The sequence below is a fragment of the Oncorhynchus clarkii genome, chromosome 3 (genome assembly GCF_045791955.1).
Source record: "Oncorhynchus clarkii lewisi isolate Uvic-CL-2024 chromosome 3, UVic_Ocla_1.0, whole genome shotgun sequence".
Classification (NCBI taxonomy): domain Eukaryota; kingdom Metazoa; phylum Chordata; class Actinopteri; order Salmoniformes; family Salmonidae; genus Oncorhynchus; species Oncorhynchus clarkii.
The window spans coordinates 18,173,426-18,185,925 of NC_092149.1; the positions used below are offsets into that span (position 1 = coordinate 18,173,426).

The 12,500-nt window shown below is 40.5% G+C and overlaps 1 protein-coding gene across 2 annotated transcripts in view; it reads right to left on the reverse strand.

The window, feature by feature from the left end:
* Window positions 1-1,630: 1,630 nt before the first annotated feature.
* Window positions 1,631-12,500, reverse strand: part of LOC139389973 (basal cell adhesion molecule-like) — a 91,758-nt gene continuing 80,888 nt past the window's right edge. For both annotated transcript variants that reach the window (XM_071137031.1, XM_071137041.1), the window contains exon 16: window positions 1,631-3,741. In XM_071137031.1, the coding sequence (XP_070993132.1) occupies window positions 3,739-3,741 (3 nt within the window). In that variant the 3' untranslated portion in view covers window positions 1,631-3,738. The remainder of the gene's footprint in view (window positions 3,742-12,500) is intronic.

The window sequence follows — 12,500 nt, forward strand, 5'->3', positions numbered from 1 at the left end:
AACAGAAAACACACACCACTACTGTCACGCATACACACGAACAGAAAACACACACCACTACTGACACGCATACACACCAACAGAAAACACACACCACTACTGACACGTATACACACCAACAGAAAACAGACACCACTACTGACACGTATACACACCAACAGAAAACACACTCAAAATCAGGTCACACAGGATATGAAACCTATGAAGTGAAGGAGATAAGAGAAGATTTACTGCCCTTTAATTTCATTATTTTTATTTGTTTCTCCCTCCCTCCCTCCCTCCCTCCCTCCCTCCCTCCCTCCTTATTTATTGAACTGATTGCAACAGAGTAGACAGCAGACTCAATTCTAATTTATGACATCCTTAAACAAGACAGCTTCTTTATCTGTTGGATGGCCAATCACTCTTCTCCTTCATTTTCTCTCATGACAGTCCCTGATTCTTCTGTCCATTTCCATAATTTCTCCCTCAATCTATCCCTCCCTCATCCATCGACCTTCTCTGTCCCGTTCTCTCTCTCCTCCATCCCCTTCCCCATTCTTCTGTCTGTCTCTCTATCATTCTATATATCCTTAATCATCTCCGTCTCTAGTTTTCTCTGGCAGTGGTGTCCCAGCACTGTGTGTGTGTGTGTGTGTGTTGTTGGGGGGGCGTTAGCCAACCGTTACTGAGTGGCTGTAGTGGTTAGGCTATGAGCTAGGGACAGTGGCTGTCATTTCTCAACGCTAAATGGCTAAATAAGATTAGCGCCACTGTAGCTAAACTGAGACAGTATTAGAGCCTTAGGGCCAGGGTAGGCATGGTTACACAGATCATACACAATTACAGTGGTGACAATACTGAAGAAAAAAGCACTAGAGGTGGACGCACACACAGTAAACTACAGTAAAAGCATTTGTGACAAATAGAAAAAAAGCTAATTCAATTTGATTGATTGGTTGATTGGCTCACACACACACACACACACACACACACACACACACACACACACACACACACACACACACACACACACACATATATTTTAGAACCTCATCTCAGTCCTTCACTCCTCATTCTCTCTCTTAATGTTCTGAACACAAATCCTTTCCCTTCTGCAGGTCAGTGTAATTTCCTAATGGATGCTTGGCAGATGGAATTAGAGACAACATCCCTGCTGATAGAACCAGAGAGCCTAGAAGCCCACAGTACAATGGCAACCTGCCAGAGCTCAAGGAATCCAGCCGAGTTGGCCTACACCTCTACACTAATAGTAAACACACACAGAGACCCAAAGAAATAAAACACACACAGAGATTGTGGGAGTGTGGTTGTTTTTTTGTAGGTTTTCATTTGTTATAAATTCTACACAGTTCAATAAGAAGACACAAGAACACAGTACAGAGCTCACAACAGAACAGCGTACCACCAAATATACAGTATACCAGGAAGAGAAAAAAAACCTCACATTGTTCCATATGTATAACAAGACAAGAATCCTAATTCAAACCTTTCTCTCTTCTCGTAGAACCAGTGGACAAACCATAAAACATCACAAGTCACAACTCAGTAGTTCTGAAGTACAAGAATCACCCTTTTTTTAAAGAAAAGAAAACACTTTTTTTTATATCACTTTATATGTTTTTACAAATACAAATAAAACCAAGCGTTCCAAAGTTGAAGGACCTGTTGGTCTCCCCCTAACCTCACAGGAGTCAGAACAGTCATTAAGTTATAGAAATATAGATTTCTTAAATCACTAGACATAGAAACACCATTGGAAAAACCAAATGATTCCCAGAAAAAGCAATAGTGGTTATAGTGTTCACAAAGCAATTTTTTTCCAGTGTATACCAATGATAGAGGACACTGCAACCAGCTATCATATATCTTTGTGCTGCCAATATGGGTAATATCAAAAAGCGTGTGAGGCAAGGAGAGACATAAACCATATGTGTACCAAAACATTGGAACACCCCCACTAGGACACTCAATAACTCTTCAACTTATTTTGGTAAAAAAAATTCACGTACACCCTCTCGCCTCCCACCTCACCCCCACACTGTACCCCCTCTCCCCTCCCACCTCACCCCCCAGACTCTACCCGCTCCCACCTCCCCTGTTTACCCTCCCTCTCTCCCTCATCAAGCTGTAACTAACCTGTGTCTGTGACGTTCGCAGGTGAATCTGTGCTCACTGTGTTGCTAACCCCTCCGGCCTGCAAAGCCAATCTGTACTGAAGGAAATGGTAGTGCAGCTGGCAGAGATTTCAGATTGTCAACTGAGGACAAAAACGTTCCCCATTTTGCCAGATTACTCCAATTTTCCAGAGCTAGGGGATGATAATTGGGTGAGCTGAGCGTAACAGGGAGTGTTGTGTTTCTGAAAATGGCTTTGCTCAGAGAAGGTAGGCTATGAAATACAATGAGAGCTGTAGCAGGGTCAGGACTCTAACAACACAGTAAACACACAGATTCATTCAGATTCACCTCACGTATACAGTAAGCCTCCATTTGATTGACAGGTTATACAGTATTCAGTTTGCAAAGACAGAGCAACAAAAAGAAGAGAACAAATGACCTGATACATAATATACATTTTGGCAACATTTTGAAACTCATTTGTACACCCAATAGCTTGTCGTTTTTTTGCTTTTTGGTTTGAGAAAAATAAAACATTTACACAGGAAGGGATCAGGAAGTTAGAAATTGTCTCGGCAGTTGCTAAGGTAACGGCTGAAAGGAATTTGAATAAATGAATAGACATAATAACAATTTGAAATGAAAAACTAAACAATGAATTGATACACAGGGACTAGTCTTCTATTTCATGTCATCCTGTAAAGAGAGGACTCTGGCCAGGACCAAAGCAAACAGGGAGATAGGGGTAAGTTCCCCCAGCTTAGAACAGTCTAGAATTATATACAGTACTATAGGCTATTATCAGAAGGCCGGAGTGGATTTAGGTTGGAATGACTTTTGACTTGTATAAGTGGGCCTGGCTTGCCCTGGTCGACCGAAAAGTTTTGTTACAAAGTACATCTGAAGTATTGTGCCTAATATGCTGCTGGTCTTCGTATTGGGCATAGAATATGGTCCTTAAGTTTTATGTAACTGTAGGCACGATCTCTATGTTACGGGATAGAATTCAGAGTGACACAATAATCAGCGTAGGGATGAATACATTAGCATGACAGTTTGTGTTTTTCCCATGTCCACCAGAATGGGCTAGATGCAGACTCCACACACACATCCAGTTCTACACTGACTGAACGAAGAACAACCCACAGCTCAGATACACAAAGCAATACAGCACACACTCACAAACACACACTCACAAACACACACACATGAACGCACACACACTCCTGCAACAAACAGTGACTTAATGCCATTTTGTGTTTGGATTGGGGTAGAGAAGGGTAGAGTCACATTGGACACATGTTTACTGTACAGCTCTATTCTGCATGGGAGTCAACCAAGAGTTGTGATTGGTGGACAGGGATTATGCTCTGATAATGTCATGATGAAGTCAGTTGATGTTCAGTGATGTATTAGGTCTCATGTTCAAATACCCCCCCGTCCCCGTCCCCCCCACGGTTACCCCCATCCCTACAAAAACACCATCCCATTCCACCGTATTTTCTTCCTCAGTCCGATTGCTCCCTCTATCAAAAATAAAACAAGCCCTGCTGTCGTTTTTCATCCATCCCTTCATCCCTCTCTTTCTGTCTTCTTGTGTCATATTCTCCTCTGTTCCTCACTGTGGAAGACAACACAAAGCACTAGTAAATCCTGTGAGTCAATACAACATCATGTGATATTATACAAGTCAGGAATCATCAACTAGATTCAACCGCGGGCCGATTTTATATTGAGCGGATGGTCGGGGGGGGGCGAAACGTAATTACAAATCATTTGAAGACTGCATATTGACCTCAAGAAGCCCAAACAGATATAATGTTTGACTAAAACATAATAATTTCAAACCATTTGTATACAATCACGTGTCTCTCTATTATGCGTGGGAATACTTGGGAACAGATGTCTTTTTAAAAAATCACTTGGAGCTGATTTCCTGTTGTTTTTCCAGTCTTTTATTGTCCCCCGCAAAAATAAAATATATATACATTACCAGTCAGAGGTTTGGACACACCTACTCAATCCAGGGTTTTTCTTTATTTTTACTATTTTCTACATTGTAGAATAACAGTGAAGACGTCAAATCTATGAAATAACACTTATGGAATCATGTAGTAACTAAAAAAGTGTTAAACAAATCGACATGTAATTTTCCTTCATGTCTTAAAGTAATAATGGACTGTTGTTTCTCTTTGCTTATTTGAGCTGTTCTTGCCATAATATGGACTTGGTATTTTACCAAATAGGGCTATCTTCTATATACCACCCCAACTTTATCACAACACAACTAATTGGCTCAAATGCATTAAGAAGGAAAGAAATTCCAAAATGTACTTTTAACAAGGCACACCTGTTAATTGAAAGTCATTCCAGGTGACCACCTCATGAAGTTGGTTGAGAGAATGTCAAGAGTGTGCAAAGCTGTCATCAAGGCAAAGGGTGGCTACTTTGAAGAATCTAAAATATATTTTGATTTGTTTATCACTTTTTTGGTTACTACATGATTCCATATTTGTTATTTCATAGTTTTGATGTCTTCACTATTATTCTCAAATGTAGAAAATAGTAGAAATAAAGAAAAACCCTTGAATGAGTAGGTGTGTCCAAACTTTTGACTGGTACTGTAAATATATATATATATTATTTTTTTGCTCAGAAACCACCTGCCAGTTGGGGAACCCTGATATAAGTCATTAAGCAGTTCGTTTTTATACTGGTTATTCCTATGAAAAACGGTTGTCTATAACTGAGGTCATATTCATGATGACACTGTAGCTGTAATGATTCCAGCCAAACCCAGATGCTATTCTAGGCCAATTCTTTGGTTTCCTGATCTCCTCTCCTCATGAATAGCTATTAGGTGATTGATTACTCATGAAACTAGAACAAAACAAGAATTGCACAACAATTTAATCCATAGAAGGTTCATTTGGAGGAATGATTGTTGACATATATTTGACATTTGTATCTGAAAGCATTTTGGCCTTTGTAGGTGAAAAAAAGCTCAAGTTGGTGTCATATAAAGCTTTACCGCTTGCTCTGTATTACAAAGAGCAATTTGATTTTAATAACACATTTCTTACAAAAATGTATGAATATTGAAAAATACAAACATGACTATGGAAAATATATATATGTTTTAAAAGATTTGGCACATTGTTCAATTCAATATATCGTTGAACATAATAGAATCTACAGCATATTAAAGTTCTAGAGTGGGATCTCTGTTACTTTTAGAGTTGTGATATTTGTATATTTCAATATCCATGTTCATATTTTTGTATATAAATAAATGAATGTAAGAAAATTGCTATTGAAATAAGAATACTACTCATATTACAAAGCAAGGGGTAAAGCTTTAATGACACTGTTCGATTCTGGGTTAAACTTGGAACATTGTTGCACTCAGAAGTATAGTATATGAGGGGTGAAAGAGAATGTTTTTTACATCAGAAGTTAATGGTTATCTGTAGGAGCCAGAGTGGAAGGGAGGAAGTCACAGTATTCCTGTAGGGGAAACGGATGGACATCTGTGGATTAGGCGAATGAGGGGTTGAGGTCAGGTCAGATCCCTTGAAGAGCGAAGTTATGGTTTATTACCCTATTACCCTCTTCCTATCAAACCATAAAAGATGTAAGGATTGGAGAGGAGGAGAGTGTAAATTGGAGTATATATACTTGTGATGGTGGAAACATGAGATGTCTGAATGCAGCTCTATCAACCCTTCGGGAAGAATTAAACTTGTTTAAGCTTATCTAGTGTCCGTTGAGTTATCTACTCTGAGAATTAAAACCCAACCGTTGGCATTGTCGGCAGGATTCACCACGATTTGTAGTCAAACCAAAGAGTACAGAGCAGTGGAGCAGGAGCTGGCAACAAATAAGGTAGGCACAGTTCCTACACCTGTTTCCACTAATTTTGACATCTTGGAGAGATGAGAATCGTAGGCTGAACAATTATGGGATACGGACCTGGAGAGCATGAGTTTAATTCGGTAGGCCCATTGTGTAACGACTGGTCGTAGCTTTGTGGTATATGCTAGTACCATAAAGTTTAGGGTAAGTCTCATAAGTCCCGAGCAGGATAGTTCCAGGGGAGGGTAAAATTTCAAGATAAAGTCCCGAGCAGAATCAAATCAAATCAAAGTTTATTTCTCACGTGCGCCGAATACAACAGGTACCTTACAGTGAAATGCTTACTTACAGGCTCTAACCAATAGTGCAAAAAAGTTATTAGGTGAACAATAGGTAAGTAAAGAAATAAAACAACAGTAAAAAGACAGGCTATATACAGTAGCGAGGCTATAAAAGTAGCGAGGCTACATACATACCGGTTATTCAGGCTGATTGAGGTAGTGTGTACATGTAGATATGGTTAACGTGACTAATGCGTCTGGCCCCGCAGCCTTGTGTATGTTGACCTGTTTAAAAGTCTTACTCACATCGGCTACAGAGTGTGTGATCACACAGTCGTCCAGAACAGCTGATGCTCTCATGCATACCTCAATGTTGCTTGCCTCGAAGCGAGCATAGAAGTGATTTAGCTCGCCTGGTAGGCTCGTGTCACTGGGAAGCTCGCGGCTGTGCTTCCCTTTGTAGTCTGTAATAGTTTGCAAGCCCTGCCAGGATAGATCTGTTGAGTGTAAATCTGATAAAGTCCTGAGCAGAATAGATCTGTGGAGGGTAAAATCTCATAGAGAGAGGGGAAGTCCTGAACAGGGTAGTCCTGTGGAGGGTAAAACCCTAGTGTAATAGGTATATTGGCCAGACCTGTAAGAAGCGTGGAAGCCCAGTCTTAGTGGCTGTGAGAGCGCAGGGTGTGAGTGTGTGTTTGAAAGAGAGGTTAGTTTTATGCCCTGTTGGGGTGGTGAACCATGACAGATTATGCAGAAATAGGAAGACAAATGTGAATCATCTTGGTAATGTGGGTTATCAACAACAGTGAGGCAATACTATTTGAGGCAATATTGGAATAAGACATTAAGTAATCCGTATTCTCCAGTAATACATTTGCAGACGCTATAGTATAGGTTCTAATACAAGGTATTAATTGCCGTGACCAATTAATTATAATCTGGGGAATTGGGTCGCGGAAAAAAGTAAAAAGGTGTGTTATAGAAGAGAGTTAACGAAATCTAAAATACCCAAGACACAGTCAGGAGAGGTTTGGGAATAATAACTATTCATATAGAGATAAACGGCCCCGTTCCTCCCTGTAATATGGAGCTAGAGGATTTTAATAAAGCCATGGAGGTGCTGAAAGAAGCGCACGAGCATTCTACCAATTCGGCTTGAATATAGGAACAATTTAGCAAACTGGATAAAATTGGGCAACATTATTACTCTGCTGACGGAGAATTCAAATCAAATAAAGAATTCAGGGAAGCAATTATGGCTTGGCAAAAATACATAAAACCAGAATCAAAAGCTCAATATACCAGCGTCTTGATGTCAGCATACTATCAACAAAAAATACAAAACGATAAACCCGGAATTAGTAGAAGTACTCAGCCACAGAAAGACTGGGTACGGGAGTGAATCGATAGAATTTGCACTTCTGCTTTGATGGCAGGTTCAAACCTGTGATCAAAACGGTAATTGCGGGGGGAGTGGATGAAATAGAGCAGAATGTTTTGAGAATTGAATATAACTCCGCTCACTTCGCAGACATTCACGGGGTTAATAGGGCCACAGGGAAGTCACTAGCTATTGTTTCAGTGGCCAAGGTAAATAAAAGAAAGGTAGCGAAAAAACATCAAAATGTAAGGAGAAAGCTCCCTGTTTTAGATGTGGGACTATCAGACTTTGGAAGATTGCGTGTAAGTAGGAATGGAACCTGCCACATTCGGAGGGAATGCCGCTATGCATTCGGAGGGAATGCCGCTATGCATTCGGAGGGAATGCCGCTATGCATTCGGAGGGAATGCCGCTATGCATTCGGAGGGAATGCCGCTATGCATTCGGAGGGAATGCCGCTATGCATTCGGAGGGAATGTCGCTATGCATTCGGAGGGAATGCCGCTATGCATTCGGAGGGAATGCCGCTATGCATTCGGAGGGAATGCCGCTATGCATTCGGAGGGAATGTCGCTATGCATTCGGAGGGAATGTCGCTATGCATTCGGAGGGAATGCCGCTATGCATTCGGAGGGAATGCCGTTATGCATTCGGAGGGAATGCCGCTATGCATTCAGAGGGAATGCCGCTATGCATTCGGAGGGAATGTCGCTATGCATTCGGAGGGAATGCCGCTATGCATTCGGAGGGAATGCCGCTATGCATTCGGAGGGAATGTCGCTATGCATATGCGCTATGCATTCGGAGGGAATGCCGCTATGCATTCGGAGGGAATGTCGCTATGCATTCGGAGGGAATGCCGCTATGCATTCGGAGGGAATGTCGCTATGCATTCGGAGGGAATGTCGCTATGCATTCGGAGGGAATGCCGCTATGCATTCGGAGGGAATGTCGCTATGCATTCGGAGGGAATGTCGCTATGCATTCGGAGGGAATGTCGCTATGCAAGTATTTGAATTTTTCAGTTTGATCGATAGTGGATCATAGAGATTACAGTTTCTATGTGAAGGAAGACGTATGAGATCACGTCTTACCTAACTTTTTAGTAGAGGCCAGGGATCAAATATCACTTATGATGATAAATTGGCAAAATCTGCCACAAGAAAACATATGTTGAAGAATCTAGGCAAAATGCCAGGGGAATGGATTCTAAAGGTAACACATTTAAATTATCTGGCCAAACGCTCCTTGCAAACTCAGAAAGCCTTGTTTTTTTTTTTTTGACCTCATGAGACATTTTATGTCGTCTTATTCTGAAATAGATTTCTAGAATGGACAAAAGGGTGGAGGGGTCACAAGGAATTAGCAACGGGGTTACTAAACCTAAAATGAACTTTTCATTTTATTTTGTTAGTTCCTGAACATTGTGGTGCGGTTGTTATGGAGAATAGTACATGCTAAATAAAAGATACATAAACGTTGGTGGACTGAAACAAACATTTAATGATTGGAGTAAGGACAGGAAATTTACAATTATCATGTTTGGTTTATAATTAATACTTTTGGATTGCTGATTAAAATGTAGCATAGTGAATGTTAACAAAATGTTCACTTTCTTTTCCAAAAGAGGGGGTTTCATTATCTCTCTTAGAAATGTCCCCGGAGATTGTGGTAGTGGGGATAGCAGTTAGTGATATTTGGCAGTTTTAAGTATAAAAGTATCTGGATTAGGCCATAAACAGAGTTCCAGATAATAAGTGAGGCCTGTTCATGTGTGTTTTTGACCTACGGTTCACCACACGCACACAAATTTACTGGTGACGAATATGCTTTAGTGGTATCGATACTGTGGGATTTATTTTGGATGGGGTCTTTTCACTTCAGTTTTAAATTGGGTATGCAGAAGGATGGAAATGTTTGGAAGGTTTTGAAATGGTTTCGGAAGGACAGGGAAAGAAAAGGGAGAGGAAATATTTTAACTTCTTCGATATAGGGGGCGCTCTTTTAATTTTTGGATAAAAAAACGTTCCCGTTTTAAACAAGATATTTTGTCACGAAAAGATGCTCGACTATGCATATAATTGACAGCTTTGGAAAGAAAACACTCTGACGTTACACTCTGACGTTTCCAAAACTGCAAAGATATTGTCTGTGAGTGCCACAGAACTAATGCTACAGGCGAAACCAAGATGAAATTTCATACAGGAAGTGCCCCAGATTTTGAATGCGCTGTGTTCCAATGTCTCCTTATATGGCTGTGAATGTGCCAGGAATGAGCCTACACTTTCTGTCGTTTCCCCAAGGTGTCTGCAGCATTGTGACGTATTTGTAGGCATATCATTGGAAGATTGACCATAAGAGACTACATTTACCAGGTGCCCGCTTGGTGTCCTCCGTCGAAATGATTGCGTAATCTCCAGCTGCGTGCATTTTTCCATTTGGTTCAGAGGAGAAACCAAACTGCCACGAATGATTTATCATCGAATAGATATGTGAAAAACACCTTGAGGATTGATTCTAAACAACGTTTGCCATGTTTCTGTCGATATTATGGAGTTAATTTGGAAAAAAGTTCGGCGTTGTAATGACTGAATTTTCTGTTTTTTTTCTTAGCCAAACGTGATGAACAAAACGGAGCGATTTCTCCTACACAAATAATATTTTTGGAAAAACTGAACATTTGCTATCTAACTGAGAGTCTCCTCATTGAAAACATCCGAAGTTCTTCAAAGGTAAATTATTTTATTTGAATGCTTTTCTTGTTTTTGTGAAAATGTTGCCTGCTGAATGCTAGGCTTAATGCTATGCTAGCTATCAATACTCTTAGACAAATGCTTGTGTAGCTATGGTTGAAAAGCATATTTTGAAAATCTGAGATGACAGTGTTGTTAACAAAAGGCTAAGCTTGTGAGCCAATATATTTATTTAATTTCATTTGCGATTTTCATGAATAGTTAACGTTGCGTTATGGTAATGAGCTTGAGGCTATCATTACGCTCCCGGATACGGGATTGCTCGACGCAAGAAGTTAATGGTGTCGAATGCCCTGCATCCTGACTTTTTGGTGAGACCTGATCAATCTCACTAGAAATGATAGACACTTGGGATTTAATTATACAATTAATGAGAAATACCCGTTTCTACTCTATTTTACCATGAGATAAGTTTATTGGTTATTTGAATGTGTTTATTTTTTATTTAACATGTTGTTTTTGAAACACGCTGTGAATCATGGGTTCGAAGGGAAAATGACCAGTTCTCTGGGGTCCTAGTCTTTGAGTAAATATACAAATGTTAAATAGAGATGACAGTTACAGTTACTACACAGTTACTACACACTGCAAACAATTTAGACTAAGGATGCATTGAGATACTGATCTTTCATTACCAGGCCACTTGTGACAGGAAGATAGGGACAAAGGGGGGCTGTAATGAGAAGAGTTATTACCGGCGATAAAAGGTTCCGTTTATAAATGTACATTCTAACAGGGATGATGTGTGCTAAGTTAAGAAGCTGGAATTCAACTACTAGACTCAAAGTAAGCACTAAGGACTGTCATTCTGAATTTGGGTTGGATAATTTATAAAATGTAGTTATGATTCGGGAGACTGATGGGAGTACCGGGGGCTGTTATTCAAATGGCACAAATTAGTGATCTTGCCATAAGGGGGGAGTCTATGTTGTCAGGAAATGACCAATGCGTTGCAGTGTGTATATCCTCAGGAGAAAGCAGCACATGAGAAGCAGGAGATAACCAAGGGCACGGGCTGAATTCTGGAGATTGAGTGTACATCAAGATACACCAGGCAGGGGGTGTTGGCACAGCGTTGGTCTGGTCCACACAGTACTCCTTACAGCCCATGCAGCGGTAAAGATCGTCATGTCTCTCCGCGGTGGGTGCATTGTTCTCACGAGAAGTGAGGTCCAGCGGCATAATGGGTGAGCTTGAAGACACCATGACAGAGGAAGCGGAGCTAGAAAGAGACTAGATTCCACTGTACACATGTAGATGGGTTGGGTCTAGGAGCTACTTTAACATCATAGTTGGGTTGGGTTAGCTGCTTTATTGGTTAATGCATTATATGAAAGAGGATAGATGTTGGGGTAATTGTACGCTAAACACCATTTTGAGGGCACTGATGTGAAAGCATATACAGTGCTGAGTTACCTTAAGAGGATGGAACCTTTATTAGGGATACGCACTTGCCTATCAGGTGGCAATGGAGGAGATGGGGAACAAAGTGAAAATGACATGGCTTGGGAACACCTCTCAGAACCTGGGGCCGGGAAAGGGGAAGACTGGGCGAAAGCATGAGGAGGCTTTTTAGGGCTTTCAATTTTGTGGAATCCAGCAGAAACGTATCCCGGAGGCATAGAGTCAGGTAAAGAGAGAGTGGGAATTATCATGGTCTCAGACTTTGTAGTCATGCATATATAATTATGCATAGCTTAACACATTGTTAATACTGTTATGTTTTGTGTGGCTTTTTGTTGCTTTCCAATACTTATGCTATAACTCTCTTAGGAACCAGAAGGAGAAGGTGGAGAAACTAAAAGCAACTCAGCTGGAAGGGAGGAAGCCAACTGCTTCAGCTGGAATGTCATTCTGTTGAGTGATGAGAGATGGAAATAGGATTGTGTATGGTGTGTTCATAGAACAGAGGCCATAAGTCTCTGAGTTTGTAAACCTCACGGTGAATGTTTTGTTATCGTTGTTCGTTCATTTATAATCATGTTTTATTTTTTTGTTCATGTTTTGTTATCATTGTCCATTTATAAGTAATTTCCAAGTTTATGTAAATTGAACATTAGGAACCTATTGTTCCAAACAGGGGACTGTTAGATTCTGGGTTAAACTTGGA